Here is a 24,750-nt window from a genome sequence, read left to right on the forward strand (position 1 = left end):
GTAAAAAGGTTTGTAAATAGACACATTTCTCATAGGTAAAGGTTTTCCCCTGACATTAAGTCTAGTCGTGTCTGACTCTGAGGGTGGTGCTCATCTCCATTTCTAAGCCAAAGAGCCGGCATTGTCTATAGGCACATCCAAGGTCATGTCACCAGCATGACTGCATGGAGCATCGTTACCTTCCCGCCGGAGCAGTACCTATTGATCTACTCACGTTTGCATGTTTTCAAACTGCTAGATTGGCAGAAGCTGGGGCTGACAGTGGAAGCTCACACTGCTCCCCAGATTTGAACCTGAAACCTTTCGGTCAGCAAGCTCAGCAGCTCAACGGTTTAACCTACTGTGCCACCAGGTATCAAATCCTGTTTCAACTATGTGTACTTTAGAATTAGCAGGGATTTTCCTCACAGCCTTGTTGTGAAAGATGAACTGGTAAACATATCTAGAATTTTGAAACCCTGTTTTACTTGGAGAAAAGGGGGTTTAACTTTAATAAAACAGACTAGTGAGATTGGGAGAATAATGGCACACAAAGGTAGAGTCCCACCTTCAAAACAGAAAACCATTCTTTTGAACCCACAGTTTTTGTCCCAATATCCAGTTCATAATGTTATCTATGCAGTCCCCCAACACATGTGAGTACCACATAGAAACTGAGCTGGCATCCTTAGAAATGACTGTATTCCTAAACAACAATATATTATGTGGCTGTCTCTAAATATTTTTTTTAAGTCTAGTCTTCACCAGAAAATTTGATTTACCATACTAGACATTTTAAGGAGTAGACTTCATGAATGGGCTATAAATATAGAAACAAGGCCAGAGAGTTTCACCATTCCAGTTATGTTTTTTACCTTATTCCTGTGTTACAAAGGTCAAAGTGACTTTTAAATAAGCTTGTGTGGTGAAGAATGTCAGGACATCTTGTTTGTTTTTGATGCTTTGGCTGATAAATATCAAGGAATGTGAAGGCTGCTGTTTTTCCAGGAGATAGACTGCAAATTCGCAGGATGGGGTTGTGCTATTGAGGCCAAGGTTACTAGCATATCTCTTGACTTGTTCTTCCTCGCCCAAATACCAATACCATGTTTCAAATAATAATGTGCCTGGAATAAGGCAGCGAGTGTCTCTGGAAAGTTTAATGTATTTATTTCCCATAACTAGCGGAAAGAATGAGTTTATGAATGTACCTTATGATGAAACTGAATCTTAGGTACACATTCCATTCATGGTCCTATGTATGAGTATTCTTTTGCCAACCTACATGTTTTCCAGTGTTCTGAAATTAGAGCGTGTCCTTGTATCCTTGGATTTCTTGTAGACACAGTTATTTATGCTTTTACTAATTGTTAGGTCACTGTGGTGGTTAAGTACAGAATTAGGACTCAGTGGTCTACTAAGTCTTACAATTCTCTAGATGACAAAAGATCATCTGATATGTTTCCTACTATTGCAGAATTGTGGCATACTAACTGCTGTCAGGGAAGGGAAAATGACGTGGATCAATTCTAGATGGAAGTGTCATCTAGGCATGAGAATTACTACAGCTTTACTCTGAAGGTGCCAGATTCTGCCTGATCTTGGACACTTAGCAGAATGAGTCTTTGAGTAACTTCCAAAGATTATCAAATTCTTTAGAAAGGAAATAATTTCAAAGAAAGTAATGTCAAATTGCCTGAGTATTATTTGCTTACGAAAACATCAGAAAAGCTTGGGTGTCACCATAAGTCAACAGGTGACTTGAAATCGCACAGACTTCCAAGCTATAGTAGCGTGTTTTAGGCACTTCCTTATCTATGAGTGAGCCATCTACACTAAAAAAAAAAAATTGGTATCATTGTCCCTATCATACAAGCATGTTGTATTTAAACTGTTACACTACTGTCATAGGTATGAGGCACATACTTAGGAGCTTGCTTTGACATAGAAAGCTTGTACATGAATTGAATATGTGTATTCTTTGACAGCATCCAATAATTTGGAATCTCTTTTCTAGAGGGAAATGTTCACTGGGAAGAATAGAAGCTTCCATATGCTTTCTTTAGTCACACATTGTCTCCTCTAGTCATCCAGCTGGCTGAGATGCAGATGGCTTGCCATGCTTCTCAGTCACTTCAAAGCCCTGACTTCAGTGGAACTAGGACTATAGTAGTACTTGTGGTGGGTGCCATTAATGCAACATTTATTCAAAATATTCTCAGTGAAGGGTCATCATGAGTTTTGTCTGTAGAGCCTAACCATACTTGACTTCTCCTAGGATTCCTCTAGTGTGTTTTGTTGAAACTCAGCTGGTGAAATGAGATCTTATTTGACATTTGGCTAATCTCTGTATGTGAATGCATCTTGGAAAGTTTGGAGGCAGAAACTGCTATTCGGACTCATTAGTATTTTCTTGGAAAGTGTACATAGAGAGCTGGGCTATTTTTAGCAGGCAAATTAGGGGACATAAAACAAAGCGGTAAAACTCCTTTAATCTTAATTTTACATAAAGTGCGTCAGAAAACCTTTATTCTCTAGTCCCCTCTCCCATGGATACCATTCTAATGCTTAAGAAAAACATCCCATTCAACTAATTAGGGTTTACAACATTGAGCTATACTTTAGCATGGAATAATGATAACCAATAACCAAGTTTTAAATTAATACTATAATACTTTTCACCAGACAGCATTTGGATGATGGTTTTGCCATGCATCTGTGAGTTTCCCTTTAACAAGCTGATACAGATGTCGAAGTCACTACTGAGTTCAAGAGTATCCTAGGATAATTTCGTAAACTGGATGCTCTCTCTAATGTTTCAGTAAGTGGTTCTGAGACATTTGCTATGTGTAATACATCAGTGAAAAATTCCTGATAACATAGTAGTAGTAGTAGTAGTAGTAGTAGTAATTTGTTGTTGTTCAGTCATTTCCGACTTCGTGACTTCATGGACCAGTCCATGCCAAAGCTCCCTGTTGGTCGTCACCACCCCCAGCTCCTTCAAGATCAATCCAGTCACTTCAAGGATATCATCCATCCATCTTGCTCTTGGTTGGCCCCTCTTTCTTTTTCCTTCCATTTTCCCCAGCATAATTGTCTTCTCTAAGCTTTCCTTTCTTCTCATTATGTGGCCAAAGTACTTCATCTTGGCCTCTAATATCCTTCCCTCCAATGAGAAGTCGGGCTTTATTTCCTGAAGTATGGACTGGTTGGATCTTCTCGCAGTCCAAGGCACTCTCAGAAATTTCCTCCAACACCACAGTTCAAAAGCATCTATCTTCCTTCTCTCAGCCTTCCCTATGGTCCAGCTCTCACATCCGTTGGGGACTATGGAGGATACCATTGCTTTAACTATGTGGATCTTTGTTGCCAGTGTGATATCTCTACTCTTCACTATTTTATCGAGATTGGTCATTGCTCTCTTCCCAAGAAGTAAGTGTCTCCTGATTTCCTGGCTGCAGTCTGTGTCTGAAATAATTTTTGCACCTAGAAATACAAAGTCTGTCACTGCCTCCACGTTTTCTCCCTCTATTTCCCAGTTGTCAATAATAATAATAATAATAATAATAATAATAATAATAATAATAAACGTTATTTATATCCCACCATCATCTTCCCTGAAGGGACTCAGGGTGGCTCACAAGGCACTCCAGGGTGCACATACAACAGGTAAAAATGGTATTAAAAAGTCACATAAAATTATAACAACAACTCCCATCAACACATGTAGCATAAAAAGAAAATAATACACTTTTAAAACAACAGTAGATAAAACTAACTGCAGTAATTTCACAACGTGCCAAATGTCAGCTTCATATGGTCCCATTCAGCCTACTCAAGGTCAAAGTCCTGTGTGAACATCCATGTTTTCAGGTTGTGATACATGCCTCTCGCCAAAACATTCCCAAGGCGGGCCCAGAATTGCACTTATATCCCTTAGTACTTAGTTGCCATTGAACTTTGAATTAATTGATTTCCTATCCAATTCTTAAAAAATTAACATCCATTTTTAACATTGTTAGAACCTAAAATAGCAATGTTTGAAAATTATTTCCAGTGGGCATTCTAAAAATGCCACTTGGGGCCATTTTTGATCATTTAATTTTTTTTTAAAAAAAGACTAAAACAGTTGTTTACATATGTGTATTACTAATAAAATAATGAACTGATTTTATAATTCTCACTAAACTAATCAAAGTTAATGAATGAATTCCAAATTGTCATCAAGAATGCTTTGAGTTTAACATTTCCAGTCTCTGGTGGTCATCCTGTGTTTCCGCCCTTGCTGTGTTGACATTTTTGTTTTATGAAGTCTTATTTCCAGTCCTTTTTAGGGAAGAGGGACTGAGGAGCAGATTGTTCTTTGTGTGTCCAGCATGCAGGAAGTGCAAGTAACGGAAGTTCTTCACTTGTTGCGTGCATTGAACTGTTCTGTTCTGTTTGTTTCTTAATGGGCTCCTAAGAATGTTTCACTCTTCATAAATCTGATAGTGCTGGACTAAAGATCAGACAAAGAGGACAGCTTCAAATTCGCTCTTTTTGTTTGTTCTCCTTTTTTAACAAACACTATGTACATGACCAGTCAGCAGTTTATTCTTGAAAGTCATAAGTTACGTTTTTATCTCTACAAAGGTTGTAAACTTCATTGCTAATCTGTGTTTTGACAATGCCAACTTGACTATATTTAGAAATTGGCAAAATAACTATTTTTATAAATAGTCCTTGTTAAGATCCATATTGACTTGTATTCACATAGTGACAAAACCTGGACACAATCAAGAACAATCTAGGTGGCCCTCCTAAAAAATCACATTGAAATGCTTCAACATGCTGATGCTGCTTAGATCCAGTTGATTTAAGAGGATTTAAGGAAATGCTTTTGTACTTGTTTTCTCTCACTGTCTTTCACATTTTCTGTCTTAATAGCTAGCATATTAATATATCTACAATATTTTTCAACTAAAAAGCTTTTTATTTGGCAAAACTGTTAAGACACAGTTTACATAAGATTTAATTCCCACATGTTTTACCAAGAACAAGGCAAAATCCACAACCTGAATATTTTCTTAATTATGGCAGTGGCACTATATTATAATGTATTAGAAATTGAGACAAAAAACTTGGAGATCCCAATTCACAGTTGAAATTAAAAGAAATAAGTCTATGGCTTATTTCTAAGAACTACACATGAAAGAATGAGAAGGATGGAACGCTTACCAATAATACAATCTTCATATATGTTGTCCCCTCCATATATTGTCCAAATATATTGCTATCGTCATTCCTTAAACTGGCTTCTTAAACCCTCGTAACATATCACATGAACTCGCAATACATTTGATTAAGCTGTCATTCAAAATATTGCAGGCCCCTCTCAGTTTGACTTGGTCCTATTTTCCATTATATCATCACCATTCAATCCCTTCCTTTATTCATCCAACTATACTAACTTCTGCCCTCCAGAAAACCCTCTGAATGGCTTCACCAGTACTTCCCAGACTTTTTGGTGGTATAATATATTAAATTGTTCTTTTATTTTTACAATTTGTAATTGTAATTTATTTAAGTTAATCCAAATATGATAAGACAAGGTAATGTAAATGGTTCTGATGACAAATTGTTAGAGTTGATCCAGGCCTTATCATTTGCTTTGACTAATCCTGAGGTTCTCAACCCTTGGCCTTCCAGATGTTTTGAACTTCAAACATCCACAATCCCTAACCATAATGACGTTTTTGGGCCAAGACCTCCAAGAGGTTGAAAGCCAAACGTCAAAATACGCATCCAAATATTTTGTTCAATATAGGCAATTGCTCATGAGCTGTGAATGCAATTTAAAATTGTGTTTTAACTGTTCTTAGCTATCCTGGTGGCCTTCAGTGGTTGCAAGGCAGTCTGATTTAGCTAGTGTCTGCTAATCATCCGCAGCTTGTAAAAATTCTTCCTTTTCTTGGCTGCATTGCTTCTTGAACCACATTGTTAGAGTGTCATGAGACACATGAGCAAATTATTCTTGTAATCCAGGCTGTTATTGCTAGAAAGCAGATTTGATTCCTGGAAAACCACACACACTGCTAATTAAGGGAAGAGAAGCGCTTTGAAGAAGGAAGACTGTGTCAGATTCTGTTTGGTTTGATGGAGCGTGAATGGGATTGGTGGAAGCATCTCTACTAGTTTGGCTTTGTTCTTGAAGTATTCAAACATATTTTTGGTAACTGAAGAAAACTTGGTTGGGTAAATAGACACTATTGAATGTACAGATGTTTTATCTGGATGTATATCACTTCAAACTCCAGGATGAAAATTTTGATAACTGGTCAGGATTTGGCTTCTTAGAATGTATAAAACAGCCACTATTATCTATTGGAAGCAAAGGCTGACCCGGGCATTTCCCTTTTTGACCTTCGCTCAGTGCAAAAGGCACAACTGAGGGCCACTGCAACCATTATATAGGGTGAAACAACTGCCACAGATGGCATATTCTAGAGCAGTGTTTCTCAACCTGGGGGTCGGGACCCTGGGGGGGATCACAAGGGGGTGTCAGAGGGGTCGCCAAAGACCATCAGAAAACACATTATTTTCTATTGGTCATGGGGGTTTTGTGTGCCAAGTTCGGTTCAGTTCCATTGTTGGTGGAGATCAGAATGCTCGTTGATTGTAGGTTAACTATAAATCCCAGCAACTACAACTCCCAGATGACAAAATCAACCCCACCAGTTTTCAAATTTCAGTCTATCGGATTTTTGTTCCAAATTTGACCTAGTAAATGAAAATACATCCTGCATATCAGATGTTCTCCTTACAATTCATAACAGTAGCAAAATTAGTTATGAAGTAGCAATGAAAATAATTTTATGGTTGGGGGTCACCACGACATTAGGAGCTGTATTAAGGGGTCGCAGCATTAGGAAGGTTGAAAACCACTATTCTAGAGGACACCAGCTGTCCCCTGACTGTTCTTTGGAGCCTTCTGACTTTTTCCTTTCTTGTATGCCATACAGTTTGTCCTCATCTTGTAAGCCAGTGGTTCCCAACTTTTGGTCCTCCAGGTGTTTTGGACTTCAACTCCCAGAAATCCCAGACATCTTACCAGCTGTTAGGAATTGTGGGAGCTGAAGTCGAAAACACCTGGAGGACCAAAGGTTGGAAACCACTGTTGTAAAAGGAGCTGCACCCATTGAGTGTGATGGAGAACCATGTCTCCGCAGATGAGTGATTTATGCAACTGATAGTCTAGTTGCCTTCTGTGTGTAGAACAGGGAAGGGATGGCCTTTTCCTCAAGTGGAAAAAATACATCGAGGTAGTTTTGCTAGTCTGATATGTTGGTTTAGCAGCAGTCTCAAATAGCAGATGGTGTTGGTGATGGTCTGAAAGAGGATAAATTGGTTAGCTGGAACTACTTGAAACCTGCATGTGGATCTCCATGCAGGTTTCTACAAAAGCATTGGCTTTTGAGACATACAAATCAACTCAGATAAACGGGACTCTGAATATACAATCCCTGTTTGTATAGAGCTACAGTAACACAGACTTGTAATTAGAAACAGAGAGACCTTGGTCAGGTTTTCAGACCGATAGGTGTTATCTCAAGCAGCCAAGCCGTTATCATATGAAACAAAAGTGAGAGACAGTAAGGGCTTCCTTTAAAAATATCTGTTAATTCTGCTGTAAGCTGACCTTTGACACAATAGGTGTACAGTATATGGTAGTACCCTTGTAGTTTGTTATTGCTTATTGTAGCATGATAACACAGTCTCTTATGCACATACTTCTTACAGACTCCTGTATCTTACAAACCGTACTCTCCATTTTAATGGCTTTGTATGCAATAAAAATGAATTTATAGAAGTAGTTTGTGCTTTCTTCTGGAGCAAAAAAATACTTTTCTGTCTTTTTTTAAAAAGTCAGCTGTCAAGTTGAACTTTCAAAAACTAACCTTTATAACGAAATGAAGGCAAACGTCTCAGGAAGAGGTTCCTGCCTTGCAAGGAGTGCCTAAATCTGTGGTGAGCAACTGAACTGTTGTTTCTACACAACAGTTCAGTTGCCACAGTCCCCCCACCATGTCTAGAGTTGTTGTGGGATGCTGCCAAAAACAGCAGTTGCCCACTGTTGGCATAAACAAATCATCTCTGGTTTACTTATCAAATCAATAACATAGCCACAAACTATGAGTTACTTCTCTGGCTAGTTAGAGAAGAAACAAGACAGATGGCTGGATTCAGATGTTGTGATAAGTATGCTGGAAACTGAAAACACGGGCTATGCTTTCCTGTGCCAGTTTTGCATGCGCACAGTTTTTGAATATGTGCAATATTATAGCATTGCTAAATGTCAAAATACATATTATATGGGATAGAGCGGGTCAGTGACTAATCAATACCAACACCTATATAGTCTGTCCAAGGCCAGCCCATGTTATAACACATGGAGCTATTACATAAATCTAACAGCAAGAACAAGAGGTTACCAAGACACTATGGCTTCACAGAGTTAGAAAATTTGCTATGGAGGATGAAAATTCTGGCAACCAGCAAGGTTAAATGGCTTCACAAGGACCGCTTCTACACTGCCATATAAAATCCAGATTATCTGCTTTGAACTGGATTATATGGCAGTATAGAATCATATAAACAGGTTAAGACTTCCCCTTGACATTAAGTCTTATTCGTGTCCAACTCTAAGGGGTGGTGCTCATCTTTCTTTCTAAGCCAGAGAGCCAGCGTTCTCCGTAGAAGCCTCCAAGGTCATATGGCCGTCATGACTTCATGGAGCGCCCTTACCTTCCCACCGAAGCAGTGCCTATTATCTACTCACATTTGCATGTTTTCAAACTGCTAGGTTGGCAGAAGCTGGGACTAGCAGTGGGAGCTCAACCTGCTCCTCGGATTTGAATTATTGACCTTTTGGTCAACCAGTTCAGCAGCTCAGCAGTTTAACCCACTGCACCACCGGGGGCTCATATAATCCCGTTCAAATCAGATAATGTGGATTATCTGTTTTGATAAACTGGATTATATGGCAGTGTAGAAGAGGCCAAGACAACTGGTGAGAAACCTTCAATGTAAGACAGTTGTGACATGCATCAGGTTATCTGTGTAAATAAAGTATAGTGGGAGAAACCAATGTGTTGGGCCCCTGTAGTTTGTGAAAGTTTGTGAAGCAGCTTAAATAGGTGTGTCTACACCTTTTTTCCCCCTCAGGCAATGAAGAAATAAAATAGAGCAAATGAGGGCCTAAATACCCTAAAGGCACCAGATTCTTTCTGATTTTGGAAGCTTCCCAGGGTCAGCCGTGGTTAATGCTTGGATGGGAGACCATCAATAAACACCAAGTGCTGTAGGCTGTATTTCAGAGGAAGAAACTGGCAAAACTACCTCTGAATATTCCTCGCCTAAGAAAGCCCTACGAAATGCATGGGGTTCCCATAAGTCAACATGCAACTTGAACGCACATGCAAATACGCAAGCATGAATAAGAGTAAGAGAGAAAAGTTTGCTTATTCATTGCTTCTGTTTAACTATCTCTGACCTTTGTGATAGGTACATTATTATTATGTTAAATATTCCCCAGAGGAAAAAGAAGTCTGTTGTCACATAAAAAAAGTAGCTCATACTTGGCAGTAAAATTCAAAGTGCATCTTGCAATGTTATTTTTTATTGAAAGCTAAATATTGGAAGATATTTTGTAATAAGTATTTAGGGTACTTTATAAAAAGAAACCCTGTTGCAATTTACATTCTTTGCTGGACAAATCTTTATTTATTTTGGGTCTTTGTGTCTATTTTTGTCAAAATACTTCTATCTTACTTCCATCTGTGGCAACGCAATGGAAACCCTGCTGTATTGAGTTAGAGCTTATTCCAAGGTAAATGCACCTATTATTGGAGATTTAATAATGTAACTTTTAAAAGAGCCCTAAATCTCTTGTGTGTAAATTGCTAGTGACAGTTGGACTTCTGAAGTTTCCCATTCCATTCAAATATTTATGAACCTTACTAATTAGCAGCATTGATTTTCAGAGATCATATCTAAGCTGATGGATGCAATTACTTCCCAGCTTTATCTCTTCCCTGACTCTTAAGCCATGTGGTTTTTATTATTGCAATTATATTATTGTAATTAGTATTTCTTTCAAACTAATGGAACAAGTCCCAATTATGGTATCGAAGTGATTGTTATGGAGGATTAATGTTATCATAATTGAAAGCCTATGCAGATTTTTTTCAGCAAAGACCCATGAATTGTACAATATGCTCCAAGTTGGTTTTGTTTATAGATCTTTGTGGGATTTTTCACTTCCAAAGTAGTATTGTGATTTTTTTATCAGAATCCCTTCCTGTAGTGGTCGCACAGGGGAAACTAGAAAGATTGTGAACTTGGGGAGTCTTTCTGCTTGCTTTAAGGTCGGACTATAGGCTGTGTTGTTTGTACTAGTTTCCGGAAGGATGTGAACGCTCTAAATTATCAAATGTGGAGAATCTGGAATTTTGCTCTATTAGAAAAGCTGGCTTTCTGCCTTTAAAAAGTTCATGGAAACACAAGATACGACACATTTGAGGCATTCCTCCTCCTCTTTTCTGTTGTTATTGTTGTTTATTTATTTTCCCCATTACTGGGAGCCAAGGTGGAATGTCAAAAGTGGAACAGATCAAAAACATACTTAAGTATAACCTATATCAAAGCACTCAAATATTTTTAAAAGCAATTGATTTATGAAATGACACCCATTAAATATTCACAGAAGAACAGAATATAAAACACAAGGGAATTATAGTCAATTATTTCAAAAAACCAGCTGGATTAAGTTTTCACTTAATGTCAGAAAAAGAACAAGGAGGAAACTTTTCTAACCTCTCTAGTAAGGGAGTTCCAAAGATTGGGAGCAGCCACCAAGAAAGCCCTCTCCCATGTAATCTGAGGGTGCATCTACCCCAGTGGTTCCCAATCTTTTTTTGACTAGGGCCTACTTTGACTGGGGACCACTTTAATCAGGGACCACTCTCCAACATTATTACCAAAAGTGGTGGGGCTGGTCAACTCTGCAGAAGGGAGTGGAAATAAAATAAATACATAAAGAGGAGGGAGGTTCGTGAACCAGATTTTCGTTCTCACGATTCACTGCTGGGCTGCAGCCCACAGGTTGGGGAACCGCTGATCTACCCTGTGGAATTAAAACAGTTTGCCACCACTTCAAAGTGCATCTTGCCATGGTCAATGCTATGAAACACTGGGAGTTTAATTTGGTAGCGCACCAACAATATTTGTAAAACTCCCATAGCACTGAGACATGGCAGTTTAAGTGCTGGCAAACTACATTCATTCTAATAATAATAATAATAATAATAATAATAATAATAATAATAATAATAATTTTCTTACCTGACTTTCCTTATAGCTCAAGGCAGGTTACAGAATAATTAAAACACATTAACATTGCAAAAACACTACAGATACACATATTAAAATATATTTCTATAAAATGCATATTAAAATACACAAAATAGGGATTAAACAAAGGACACAGTTAAAATTCACGCTTAAAGACTATCTTGGTATTCTACAGCGCAAATGCACCTTCAGTTTGCCTGAAAGAAGGCCTTTTCTTACAAAGACTTCTCTTCCAAGTTACACTTTCTCCATAACCCCAATAATAATGGGAAAATGTATTTTGACCATTACGCTAGATTTCTGGCAACATTTCAGAACCAAATTCCAGGAACTGTATGTGTGCTGTGACCTATATGTTCCTTTTCTTTTGTTCACTTTTTCCTGTTGAGCTCCATTGTCATTGTTCTAAACTTAGCTTAACTATGTTCTGTTAGCAGCCACAACTTCAAATAAACTTGGTGGGGAAATAAAAAAAATCATGGCACATTAAACACATAGAGTACAGCACTCTGGCTGCTTTCTGCTTACTCAAAGTAAGCACATGCAGCTTTTATCAAGATCAAAGCCAGTGTGCCTTGTCAGGGGAGTCTTAATCCTTCAGTAGGTACAGTCACCCTTTTTATGTGTTTCACACAATAACTCAACTTTTGGTTTCTCAGATGTTTTGGACTTCAACCTCTAGAAGCCCAAGCCAAAATAGTTAAATGGCAGGTATTTTGGAAGGTCATGTTCCAAACATCTGGAGGAACAAAGGTTGAGGACCATTGCTTTAACATATAGTGCTCATCAGCACCATGCAGTTTAGCCCACTGTAAATATGACCAGGAGCAAACCTGAATTGACACATTCAAAGCCATTGTTCAGACAGCCCAGACGCCCATCAGCCCACATCTCACCACTGTGTCACTGTCACCATTCCTAGCTGGCCATGGAACCTTTTCTGAGTTTCTGGCCATCGCAGGCACCTCTGCGGATATCAGAGTGGGGTACCTGCATGACCAGCAAGAAGAATGAAGCACAATCATCCTTCCTTCTTCCTGATCATGTAGGTGCCTTTGCTGATGTCCATGTTATGAGGGAAAAGGATGGCGGCTGAAAAATGTGGTGCTAGGGGCATATGCAGGCCATGTTACTCAAACCAGTGACCAAGCCCAGTTTCAAAAAACAAAAACTTCATAAGAATAAGAGAGTATTGCCTGATATGCATTGATTTATTGGCACAAGGAAGCTTTATAGTCTCATGTGGTTGGTGTCCCTAAGATTTCCTCCATGAACCAAAAAATGATATACACAGGCAAATTGCACATAAGACATTTCCTCAGGTCAGTCAGACAGGGTCTGCCAAGGGTCACCTTGGTAGCTTTCCCAAAACAAGGCTTCATAGATGAAAGGAACCAAAGGTTGCTCTTTGAAACTTGTGTACAACTGTGTGGTTGGAACTGAACTTAATGTTTCCATTAACTTATGGCTTGGAACCTTGTGAGAACTGTGGCACAATGCAGACTCCAGGGAGAGGTCAACTGGAGCATTTTATTTTCTTCTCCTAATCCAAGTTTTTCATTTACCTGTCAACCTCGAACTGTATTCTGGACCAAGAATCCCAAATTAATTAGACATGTTGGCACGCTAGATAAGAAAACAGTGCCTGTAACTCAAAGATTTGCACATATTCCCTTTCTCCTGGCCTCTTGTGCATACTTGTAAATGATTAGATCCTGCCAAATAGTATATTTTGAAGGAGCGAAATGCAAGAAAAGTATGGTTGGAGCAAATAACCTATATGTAAACTGAGTAACTCATAAATGCCGTGGAGACCTGTCGTTTTCTTCCACTTTTAACCTGAGTAGTAAATGTAGGATTGAGTGGATGTAACACAATGTGTCAGTTGTTCTTGGATTTTGGTCTGTCAGTATTATTTACATGATCTAAAAGTTAAAAAAAGTTCAGAATTAGCTATACTGGGTATTCCAGCCTGCAAAATAGTCACATCAAAGCTACGTGATTTACTGTGCAACTCTCATTTTTCTTTGGAATTTTTTAGTGGTATCGCTTTAGCCTGTATTGTCTAATAAAAGCAGCCCTATCCCTTTGCTAAGGTTTATTTTTTTCAGAAAAAAGATATGAGCCAGCAGTCCAGTACTGAGCCAGGCTCTTCCCTTGTGTCCTCAAAGACAGCTTCTTGTGATGATGGAGATCTATTAGTAACAACTTGCAATACAAGTCCTGTGTGTAGATAAATGTGTAGGCAGTGAACAGTAACTTAAGGGGTGTTTGAGATACAGTATATGTCCATTAGTTTCTAGAGCAGTGGAATTAAATCATTATGTAAAGCAATGAAAGTGGAAGCTGAATTAAACCTTGATTTAACAGTGTGTGACAAATAAGAGTTGTTCTTCCAAGGTGATTTGTGAATATCATCCCATTTTTCTAAGAACAGATATAAAATTGTTTTGAAAATTGCATATTTTGTTTTGCAAATCCCTAATTCTAAATTATTCACTATTTGTCTTCCAGAGATCGAAGCAAAGGAGGCATGTGATTGGCTGCGGGCAGCTGGGTTTCCACAGTATGCACAACTTTATGAGGGTAAGCAAGACTGGTGCTTTCAGTGTCTTTCCTTTTTATTAAAAGAGTGAATTATACTAATTATAACTTTTTACATGTATGTATTTTGTAAATAATTATGCCCTGGCCTCTTATCTAAAGATCTTCAAACAGTGTATAATAAAATAAACATGATGAATTTAAATCTATGTGAGCAGGAGAAATGATTTTATTAAACAAACTAAGAAGCTACCATATATACTCGAGCATAAGCTGAGTTTTTCACCCCTTTTTTAGGTTGAAAAATCTCCCCTCGGCTTATTCTTAAGTCAAAGTTATTTATTATTTTACTCTGTTGTTGTTGTTGTTGTTACATTAACATTATTTTACTCTATTATTATTTTATTACATTTATTATTTTACTCTATTATTATTGCATTTATTATTTTCTCTATTATTGTCATTATTACATTTATTATTTTACTCTTATTATGATTACATTTATTATTTTACTCTATTATTATTGGAAGGCTACATAAGCACATTTACATTGAAGAAGGTTATAATAATGATTTCATCAGACTTGGCCAGTCTTACCTTAAATTACAGTTTTATGTAAATTTTAAAAACCATTTAACTTACTGATGCTTCAATTAATGTAATTTTATTGGTATTATTTTTATTTTGAAAGTTACCAGTAGCTGCTGCATTTCCCACTCTTGGCTTATACTCAAGTCAATACATTTTCCCTGTTTTTTGTTCAGTTCAGTGGTTCAGTTTATATTCGGGTCGGCTTATACTCAAGTATATACATAAATGGAAGCAAACAAAAAACATTTAAAATAGAAAACTTACTAAATATGTGAATCTGTATAAAACCAGTTTGGTCCAAAAGGCCTTTTAAACAACCACATTTTCCCCTAATGCCAGAATAACAGCAATGTAGGTGCCAATTAGGCATCTCAGGGGAGGGTATTCCACTACTGAGATGCCACAGCAGAGAAGGTCCTGCCCCATGTCATAGAATCATAGAATCATTGTGTTGGAAGAGATTTTGTGGTCCATCCAGTCTAACCTCCTGCCAACACCATATTATCCTGCAACAGTATATTGCCAACTGATGGGACACAGAGAAGGGCTCCTCCAGCAGAACTCATACCTTAGGCAAGGCATATGTAGGGAGAGGTGTTCCTTCAAATACCAAGATCCCAAGATATTTAGGGTTTACAATACCATTATCAGAGCCCTGATTTCAGAACAATACAGCAAGCATATTGGCAGAGTGTGGATCAAAGTGATAGATAAGAGAGGGCCTTAAGCATTCCTTTGTGTCCTGTTCATGACAAAAATGGCTTCTTGAATTATGCTAAATCTGAAGCAAACATATTTACTATATTTCTTCAATTCTAAGATGCCCCCAGTGGTGCATCTTAGAATTAAACCACTGAGCTGCTGAACTTGCTGACCAAAAGGTTGGTGATTCAGATCCGGGAAGTGGGACGAGCTCCCACTGCTGGTCCCAGCTTCTACCAACCAAGCAGTTTGAAAACGTGCAAATGTGAGTAGATCAATAGGTACTGCTTTGGAGGGAAGATAACGGCACTCCATGGAGTCATGGTGGCCACATGACCTTGGAGGCATCTACGGACAATGCCGGCTCTTCAGTTTAGAAATGGAGGTGACCCCCCCCCCCGCCCCAGAGTTGGACACAGCTAGACTTCATGTCAAGGGGAAAAGTTCACCTTTACTTTAAGATGCACTTTCCCCGCCTATATACACATCTCTAAAACTGGGGTGCATCTTAGAAACACAGATGTACCTTATGCATTTTTTGTTGGTTGTGGCACTGAAATTAGTGTGCACCTCACAATTGAATAAGTAGTTCTGGGCCTTTGAATTATGATGAAGTCTTATCCTATCATGCAATCCCTTTTTGTTCTGTTACTCAATGTCAGAGATGAGGAAAACACTGACTGTCGTACCTCCACATTTGTAGGTGTTAAGAGGGCAGGACCCCCATGAAAGTGGAAAAACTAGCACTCTTTGGAAAAGAAACTAAATATCTTGTAAAACTGCAACTTTTATGATTCCATAACATTGAGCCAAGGCAGTTAAAATGGTGTCAAACTGCAATAATTTTACAGTGTAGATGTACCCCCAGAATGATTAGCTCAAATCATCTAGTAGGTCATCCAGTTAGCTCACCAGTGACTAGAATCTCACTTCATTGTCCTCAGTCTTTTACTAACCTAGGTTGCCATTACTATATGAGAATTGGTGGGGACGAGAGACAGGGCCTTCTCTGCAGTGACCCCCCGTCTGTGGAACTCTCCCCCTAAGGATATCAGGTTGGCCACCTCCCTCCTGTCCTTTAGAAGACAACTGAAGACTTGGCTCTGGGGCCAGGCATTCGATTAAAGGCCAGCGGCAATAGGAAAAGGAAATTTGGATTCCCCCGGCTCGGCTTGGTTTTACTGGCACGTTAATCTATTCATTTATTGTTAAATTTTACTGATGATGTTGTATAATGTTTTAAAATGATTTTATTGTGAATTGTAATTTTTATGGTATTTATGCTGTTAGCATCCTCTGATGCTCATGTGAGGCCGCGCAGAGTCCCCCATGTGGGGAGAAGTGTGGGATATAAATATATGAAATAAATCAATAAATAAATAATCAGCTTTTATTTCCTGGAATGATATAGGAATGTATAGGGATGAAATACTTCCCTGGGAAACAAGGCTGGTATTAGTTAATCTTGATGTTATGTTTTATGGGAAAGCCTAAGTAGATGTTTGATTGGGTTTCCAGGTGTAAATGCACTCCAGAGCAACTCAGATCCCTTCTACACTGCCCTATGTCCCAGGATCCGATCCCAGATTATATGGCAGTGGAGACTCACTCATATAATCCAGTTCAAAGCAGATAATCTGGGATCAGTTCCTGGGATATAGGGCAGCGTAGAAGGGACCTCAGAGGCTTTCTCCCTGTTGATTAGGAAAGGATGGCATCTCACCTCATCAAAGCTGGAAGTTACAGCTGCATAGCGAGCCATCATTATTTGGTCTTGGAAGTTGCAACAGTGCTAAGTAGGTGTTTCTGATGAATGCTCGAGATGGGCTTTAATTTGCAGCTGCATTGGCAAGAGGAGACAATAATAGCACAAACAGAGACAACACTTGGCAACTCTTCTGTTTATCTGTTTAGGGACTGAGTTTCCTTTCATTATGTTCTCTACATTTGGAGCTGACACCATGCCAAGAAAAGTACTTTTTGAAAAGAAATTGTTTTAAAACATCTCTCACTGGGATAGGTGTAACTATTGTCCGTTCGCTTTGTTTTAAATCCTGTATTTATACACTTTGGTTTCTATTGCTTCTCCCAGGTACAGAAAGACTTAAGAAGCTTTTCTCTAATACAAACATGGACACACAATTAGAACTTTGTGCATATATGTGCACACACACACACCTTCCCTCACTGCCAGTAGATCTAATCATAATAAATGTTTGAACTATGAATTTGTAGATCAGTAATTAAGATTATTTCTAATTTAAGGTAGACCGGAATGGCTTATGACTCACCTAAACTCACCATATGAATTTATGGCTTCCTGAGTCCACCATAATGAGGCACTGTAAATAGGAAGTTTATCAAGTATCTGTTCGCATTCCCTTTGTCTTTGGTTACTTGCAGATTGTGCAGAACATTTGAAGGGTGAAAATGTATTAGTGAGAGATTATACACTTTTTGTCTGGATTGTTATACAGTTCGAGTCTCCCGTATCCGAAACACTTGGGTAGTATTTCGTTTGGGAGGAGGTGGGTTTTGAGACAAATTGGGGGATGGGTTCCAGGTCCAAACATAAAATTAATTCATGTTTCATATACATACGTCTTATACACAATCTGAAGGTAATTTTGCATGAAATATTTCAATCATTTTGTTCATGAAGCAAAGGTTATCAGACCATCAGAAAGCAAGCAAAGGTGTTACTTAATTGATCCGCCGATGCAGACAGTTTTCGATTTTGGGAATATTTCAGATTTGGGTCATTCCATGCCAAGAGGTCTAAATTTTTAAAAAGTTCCCACCATCATTGGCTCTAAACTTTGGTAGATTTTACCATTTGCGCTGCAAGTGCCAAATTTGAAGAGATCCTGCAAGGCAGTTATAGATAGTTAAAAATCTGGTAGTATTGTGTCCAGCCCAAGCATAATGCTTGGTTAAAATTTCAAGTCCATATCTTTGTTTGCATGGAAATTGCTGCAGTCTGAATATTGGTTAAATTTGTCACAACACATTTTGATGCACACTTAGAATCAACTTGTTTGACTGGATTTTGCTTCCATAATGTTAAAATTAATTTCATCAGAATCAGCAGGGGACACACTGTTCAGGATTTCAATTTATTAGCCATTCTTATAGATTTAGTTTCAGTTTCGTTAGAGCCCAAAATGGCATTAACTATTCTTTAGATAAGGGGGTCTAGATCAGCAAGTATTGCAGTTAGAGACCTCAAATTCTGGGAAAGTTAGTTTAACACCTGACAGGCACTACATTTAACATTTGAACAAAATTGGAGAAAATGATGGTGGGAACGTTCAGACCACTTGGCATGGAATGACCCATTTCAGAATTTTGTGGGTGGATAGAGATCAAGTTTTCTCAAAGGCTAACAGGCAAGGCAGCTTACTTATTATTTATATATTTACAATATTTATATTCCGCCCTTCTCACCCCGCAGGGCACTCAGGGCAGATCACAATGCACATATAAATGGCAAACATTCAATGCCATAGACATACAACATACTGTATATACTCGAGTATAAGCCTAGTTTTTCAGCCCTTTTTTTAGGCTGAAAATGTCCCCCTTGGCCTATACTCAAGTCAAGGTTATTTATTATTTTATTCTGTTGTTGTTGTTGTTGTTGTTGTTGTTATTATTACATTTATTATTTTATACTATTCATTATTACTATATTTACCATTTTACTCTATTATTATTATTATTACATTTGTTGTTTGACTCTATTATTGTTATTATTGCATTTATTATTTTACTATATTATTGGAAGGATGCGTAAGCACATTTACATTGAAGAAGGTGAGAATAATTGTTTAATTAAAGTTGGACAGTCTTATCTTGTAAATATTCAAGTCAATTCTATGTAAATATTCAAAAGCATTTAATCTACTGATTCTTCAATTAATGTAATTGTATTGGTATCTATGATTATTTTGAAATTGACCGGTAGCTGCTGCATTTCCCACCCTCAGCTTATACTCAAGTCAATACGTTTTACTAATAGTAAAATTAGGTGCCTCAGCTTATATTCGGGTCGGCTTATATTCGAGTATACGGTATATAGACAGACACACAGAGGCTATTTAACTTTCTAGCTTCATGAGGGTATGCTTTGAAATCTGGCCACCGGGGGAGCTGTCGCTTCACCATCCACTTGTGACACCAATGGAGTACTTCCTCTTTCTTTTGCACACTGCTGGAGAGTTTTATGGTGTAATAAATTACTTAAATTGGCCTCCCCGCATAAGCGGTACCTATATCTCCTACTTGACAGAGGCAGCAGTCTTTCAGGCAAGCTAGACAAATGGTTGGGAGCTTACTCTGACCTGGGATGGCTTTGAATCCTGACCTTTCGGTCAGTAGTGATTTTAATTCAGTTGACTCCCAACCAGCTGCACCACAACCAGGTCCTGATGCATAGTTGGGTTCATTTACATATTAAACATCTGTGCCTTTATTTCCATGGAATCATAGACTTGTAGAATTGGAAGGAACCCCAAGAATCATCTATAGGGGTTCCCAGTTTGAAAATTTCCTGAGCCTCATTGTACTGGGGCACTCTGACTGAGACTTAAACTGTCAATCCCTACGTTTCCATGGAATGAAACTATGGCAGTTAAAGTGGAATAAGAGCACTTTAATTGAGTAATGTGAATGGCCCCCTTATTCTTTTCCTGTCCCTTGCCCCCAATGGAAATGTCAAGAGGCTTCCTCGCATTTTGAGTCATCTTCTGTTCAGTTCATGATTCCCAACAGGATGTCAGCCCTAGTCTGTTAAAAATGTCTCTTCACTGAATGATGTTTTCTTTCTTCTCTTGGTTGCTTTCCAGCGCTGGTGGAATTGTTAACCTTTTGCCTAAATGCTGTGTTCTGCAAACTCTTGGAAAGTGTCCTCCAAACATGAGTGCTTTTTAAAAAAGTTCAGATTGGATTTTCACAGCTCACGCCACTGAGATTTTGGCTCCTGCGCTCTCCCTTTCGTCCCTTTCCTTCCTGCTCCACATGGGAAATTTCAGCCGCCAGCCCTGTGTGTGCAAGGTTCCTTATGTGAAACAAAGCTGCTGTCACACATCCAAGGCGGTACGAAGGGAAATTTATCTTGTAGGAGCCGGTTCTTTGTATCTGATTTCTTGGAGACAGATGGTTGCTTTGAAGTAAGTGTCTTTGAGACTAGCCTTCTTTCTGATTGCCTATCCATCTTAATTCCTGCAGATCTTATATTTCCCATTGACATTGCGTCAGTCAAGAGAGAGCATGACTTTCTGGACAGAGATGCCATTGAAGCCTTGTGCAGGTATGTGAGAAAGGACTACTTTGGGGAAGTGATACTAAAAGTGGACTAAGGAAGAGAGTTTCTGCTGAGTGTTTATTACCCAGTCAGCTAATTCCAGTGGGTTAAACCCTTGTGCCAGCAGGACTGCTGATCGAAAGGTCGGCGGTTCGAATCTGGGGTGTAGTGTGAGCTCCCATCTGTCAGCTCCAGCTTCTCATGTGGGGACATGAGAGAAATCTCCCGCAGGATGGTTAAACATCAGGGCATCCCTTGGCCAACATCTTTCTCACACCAGAAGCAACTTGCAGTTTCTCAAGTTGCTCCTGACTCAAAAAATAATTCCAAATGTTCTTACTAATGCAAAGACTATATTATTCAGAAAATATTTGTCTTTACAAAGTTGGCTTTGAGGGATGTTGCAGCGGCGATGATGATCCTGCTCCCCCAATGGTGGAGCCCTGCCTTAAACCACATGCATTTATATAGCAAATCGTGTTTATTCCCTGAATTAAAGTTTTAATCATAATCTTTCATTCCCAAACATACTGTGTTCCATCAATGCCCTGCACTATTTATCTTAAATGTAATTTTCACATGGATTACAACAATTGAATTCCCCGAAGAGAAACATTGTTGAATATATCTCTGTCTAGGGGAGCAGTGCTGTTTTCTTTTTTAGATTGCTGCTTTTGCATTGCCTCTTTGAAGAAGGGAAGGGTCTGGCAAGGAAACAAAATATGGGAAACAGACTTTTATTGGGTAAAACTAACAATAGATATGTTGCGGTTTCTACTGTAGATTACGAAATGTAAGTTGTGTGTGTGATTACTGTCATCAAAACTGGTTTCTTGTAGCACATTTAACACTGTGCTATAGGACGGTAGTCTTTGTCTTTGTTTCATTATGTGACAGTTGGACAGATAATTATCTTGGGCTGAACTGAACCTCTCAGGGAAACATTCTACATTGTATTGTTAAGGGTTTTTGCGGCCAGAATCACAAGGAGGTTGTGTGGCTTCCGAGCTGTATGGCCATGTTCTAGCAGCATTTTCTCCTGGCGTTTCGCCTCTGCATCTTGGCTGGCATCTTCAGTGGAGAAGATACCAACCACAGATGAAGGAAAAGCGTCAAGAGGAAATGCAGCTAGAAGACAGTCATACAGTCCACACAACACGCCACATTCTACATTCATTCTCACCAATTACAATAACAACAACAACACTTTATTTATATTCCACTCTTTTCCCCATGGGGACTCAGAGCAGATTACAGTTTAAACAGATACCAGCAAACATTCAATGCCTTATTACAATACAGTGAGAGACACAAACAAAGGCAGAGGCTTCTCCTTTCATTCCCTGCTTTGGTGGCGGTGCTCATCCCTGGCTCTGGGGAAGGTGCTGTTCTCCATTTCCAAGCCAAGGAGCCTGCATTGTCACCTCCTGGTCATGACTCCTTGGAGCATCTTTTGCCTTTTCCACTGAAGCAGCAACTATTTATCTACTCACATTTGCATGTTTTCGAACTGCCAGGTTGGCAGGAGCTGGGGCAACAGCAGGAGCTCACCCTGTCCCACAGATTTGAACAGCTGACCTTGAGTTCAGCATTTAGCAGCACAAGGGTTTAATCCAATGTGCCACCACAGCCCAATAAAATGTCTAATTAAAAGACTGAATCTAATTAAAAGATCGAATCACTGCAGTTCTAACATTTTATGATCAATGTATTGTCAAAGGCTTTCATGGCCGGAATCACTGGATTGTTGTAGCTTTTTTCGGGCTATATGGCCATGGTACAGAGGCATTTTCTCCTGAAGAAGACTTACAAAAACCTACAAAAACCCAGTTTTATGATCAATGTTTATCATTAATAAGTTTAAGACGGTATTTTTAAAGTCATTTAATTTTATTAATGAAGTACACCATGTTTGTCAATCAAACCAATAATCAGACTGGGGGACATTTTAAAAACAACTGAAAAAGTGGGACAACAAAGGATTATTTGGAACAGCCTCTTCCAAATCAAGACAGGTGGAGGAAATGAGATTCGATATATTGAAACTTAAAGGGCTCATTTTAGGCCCCATCTACTCTCCTTATATCCCAGGATCTGATCCCAGATTATCTTCTTATCCCAGATTATATGACACTGAAGACTCATATAATCCAGTTCAAAGCTGAAAACCTGAGATCAGGCTCTGGGATGTAAGGACAGTGTAGAAGGGGCCATAGAAATACCTCTTGATTCACAACAGGAAAAAAAAAACAACTTAACATTCCTTTAGACTTAGAGGGTGGTTAGTTTAGATCTAATTTTTTTTACCACTGCTTGTTTGTTGCTGTTTTTTCCAACTTTGCCTGGGGAAAGGGAGTAAAGTACTCCATGGGATTTTTGGGATGGGAGGAGTCCTGGACTATATCGCCATTTCCTTTGAAGGTTTATGTGGATCGGTACTCTTATTTTAAAGAGGGTATCTGAGAAGGAAGCAGCACATCCTCTATCTCCCCCAGGCTATAAGTTGCAGAGTAAGGTAACTTTCCAGAGCAAGAAGGGAGGGATCAAGGTGAGGGCTGAGTATTTTATTCATCACTGCTTTGACACACATTTTTCTTCAGCTGTCAAACCAAGTAGAAATTGGTTTAGTAAGGCTGATAATGAGCAGTAGTGCAGCTACAGGGGGGAAAGTGAGGGCAAGCCCCTGTTCCATAAAAACTCTACCACTGTAAATGAAATTTTCCTTCAGTTCCCAAGTTTCTAGCATTGCAGTAATGTAAAACTTCAATTGATCATTTAGAAATACAGTGGAGCTTCCAAAGAAAAGAGACAGGCAAAGTTACGCAGGCCCCTTCCACACAGATGCATAAAATTGCACATTATCTTCTTTGAACTGGCAGTGTGAACTCAGATAACCCAGTTTAAAGCAGATATTGTGGAATTTTCTGCCTTGATATTCTGGTTTATACGGCTGTGTGGAGGGGCCTTTCCAGACAGGTCCTACATCCCAGGATCTGATCCCAGGTTTTCTGTTTATCCCAGATTATCTGGCAGTGGAGATTCATATAATGCAGGTTAAAGCAGAAAACCTGGGACTAGATCCTGGGATATAGGGTCTGTCTGGAAGGGCCCCAAATGTAAGTTCTAGGTGTGAACAATTTACAGTGCAGTGGTAGAAATTTAAAGAATATAGGAAAGTTGTAGGTTTTTCAGGCTATATGGCCATGTTCTAGAAGCATTCTCTCCTGACGTTATATATAGAGTGTAATCAAGTTTTATCAAGTCTTTTTGTTTGGTTTGGTATTGTGATATGGTTTAAGGGCTAATCAATAAAATCTCCCCCCCCTCCTCCTCCTGCTACAAAGAAATTATTTTCCTATGTACTTTATTTTTTAAGAAAATTTTTTATGTGTCTCTCCATTCAATTCCACTGTTATAGCTACTTCTGAATTCTTAAATTGAGTTTGTAAGTTGGAACAGGTATATTTTTCAGTGTAACTCCATATATATATATATATATATATATATATATATATAGAGAGAGAGAGAGAGAGAGAGAGACTCACATATACAAACACACACTTTGCATAGTATAGGTGTTTGTTTTGCTGCCTGTGTTCCTGTTCAGAAAAATTAACCACACTTTCTCTCCCTGTGATGATTGGATTTTAAAAAATTTGGTTTGTTGTGGATACAAGGATTGGTGAAAAAGCTTCAGTTGAGACACCTGTTCCCCATAATTCAACTCTTCCAGGCGTGAATTACCCTTCATAGAAGTAGATTTCTCCCACTTCCTGTTGTCTCACCCCCATTCTTAACTATGAGCCATTTGTAAGTCGGGTGTTTGTAACTCAGGGACTGCCTGGTTATATGTAGATATATCTCCTTTTTGCCTTGACTTTTACTCGTGTTGTATTCTGAAGTGGTCATATGACTGGTCTAATACATAAATTATTATTATTATTATTATTATTATTATTATATTTAAATATATTGAGGCCTAAAACAGGACTTTCAAAATAAGTTCTCACATCTACTCAGGATTAAGTCCCATTTATGTCAGCAGTGCTTCCTTCTAAGTAGATGTACATAAGATTGTGTTAGTACCCATTTTGCTATACCATCACAATTTTTCAGGGGGAAAAACTTCCATAATATTTTGCATTCATCTTTCCTTCTAAATGCCTCTTTTGTTTAGTCCTACAGAAAAAAAATCTTGCCTTTCTGTGAAGTGTGATAGTGTGTGAATTTTATTTTCA

The 24,750-nt window shown here is 38.6% G+C and overlaps 1 protein-coding gene across 3 annotated transcripts in view; it reads left to right on the top strand.

The window, feature by feature from the left end:
* Positions 1–24,750, top strand: part of DLC1 (DLC1 Rho GTPase activating protein) — a 316,025-nt gene that overhangs the window by 253,797 nt on the left and 37,478 nt on the right. For all 3 annotated transcript variants that reach the window (XM_060778552.2, XM_060778551.2, XM_060778555.2), the window contains 2 exons: positions 13,885–13,956; positions 20,437–20,518. In XM_060778552.2, the coding sequence (XP_060634535.2) occupies positions 13,885–13,956; positions 20,437–20,518 (154 nt within the window). The remainder of the gene's footprint in view (positions 1–13,884; positions 13,957–20,436; positions 20,519–24,750) is intronic.

Source organism: Anolis sagrei, chromosome 5 (assembly GCF_037176765.1).
Source record: "Anolis sagrei isolate rAnoSag1 chromosome 5, rAnoSag1.mat, whole genome shotgun sequence".
In the NCBI taxonomy this organism is placed as follows: Eukaryota; Metazoa; Chordata; class Lepidosauria; order Squamata; family Dactyloidae; genus Anolis; species Anolis sagrei.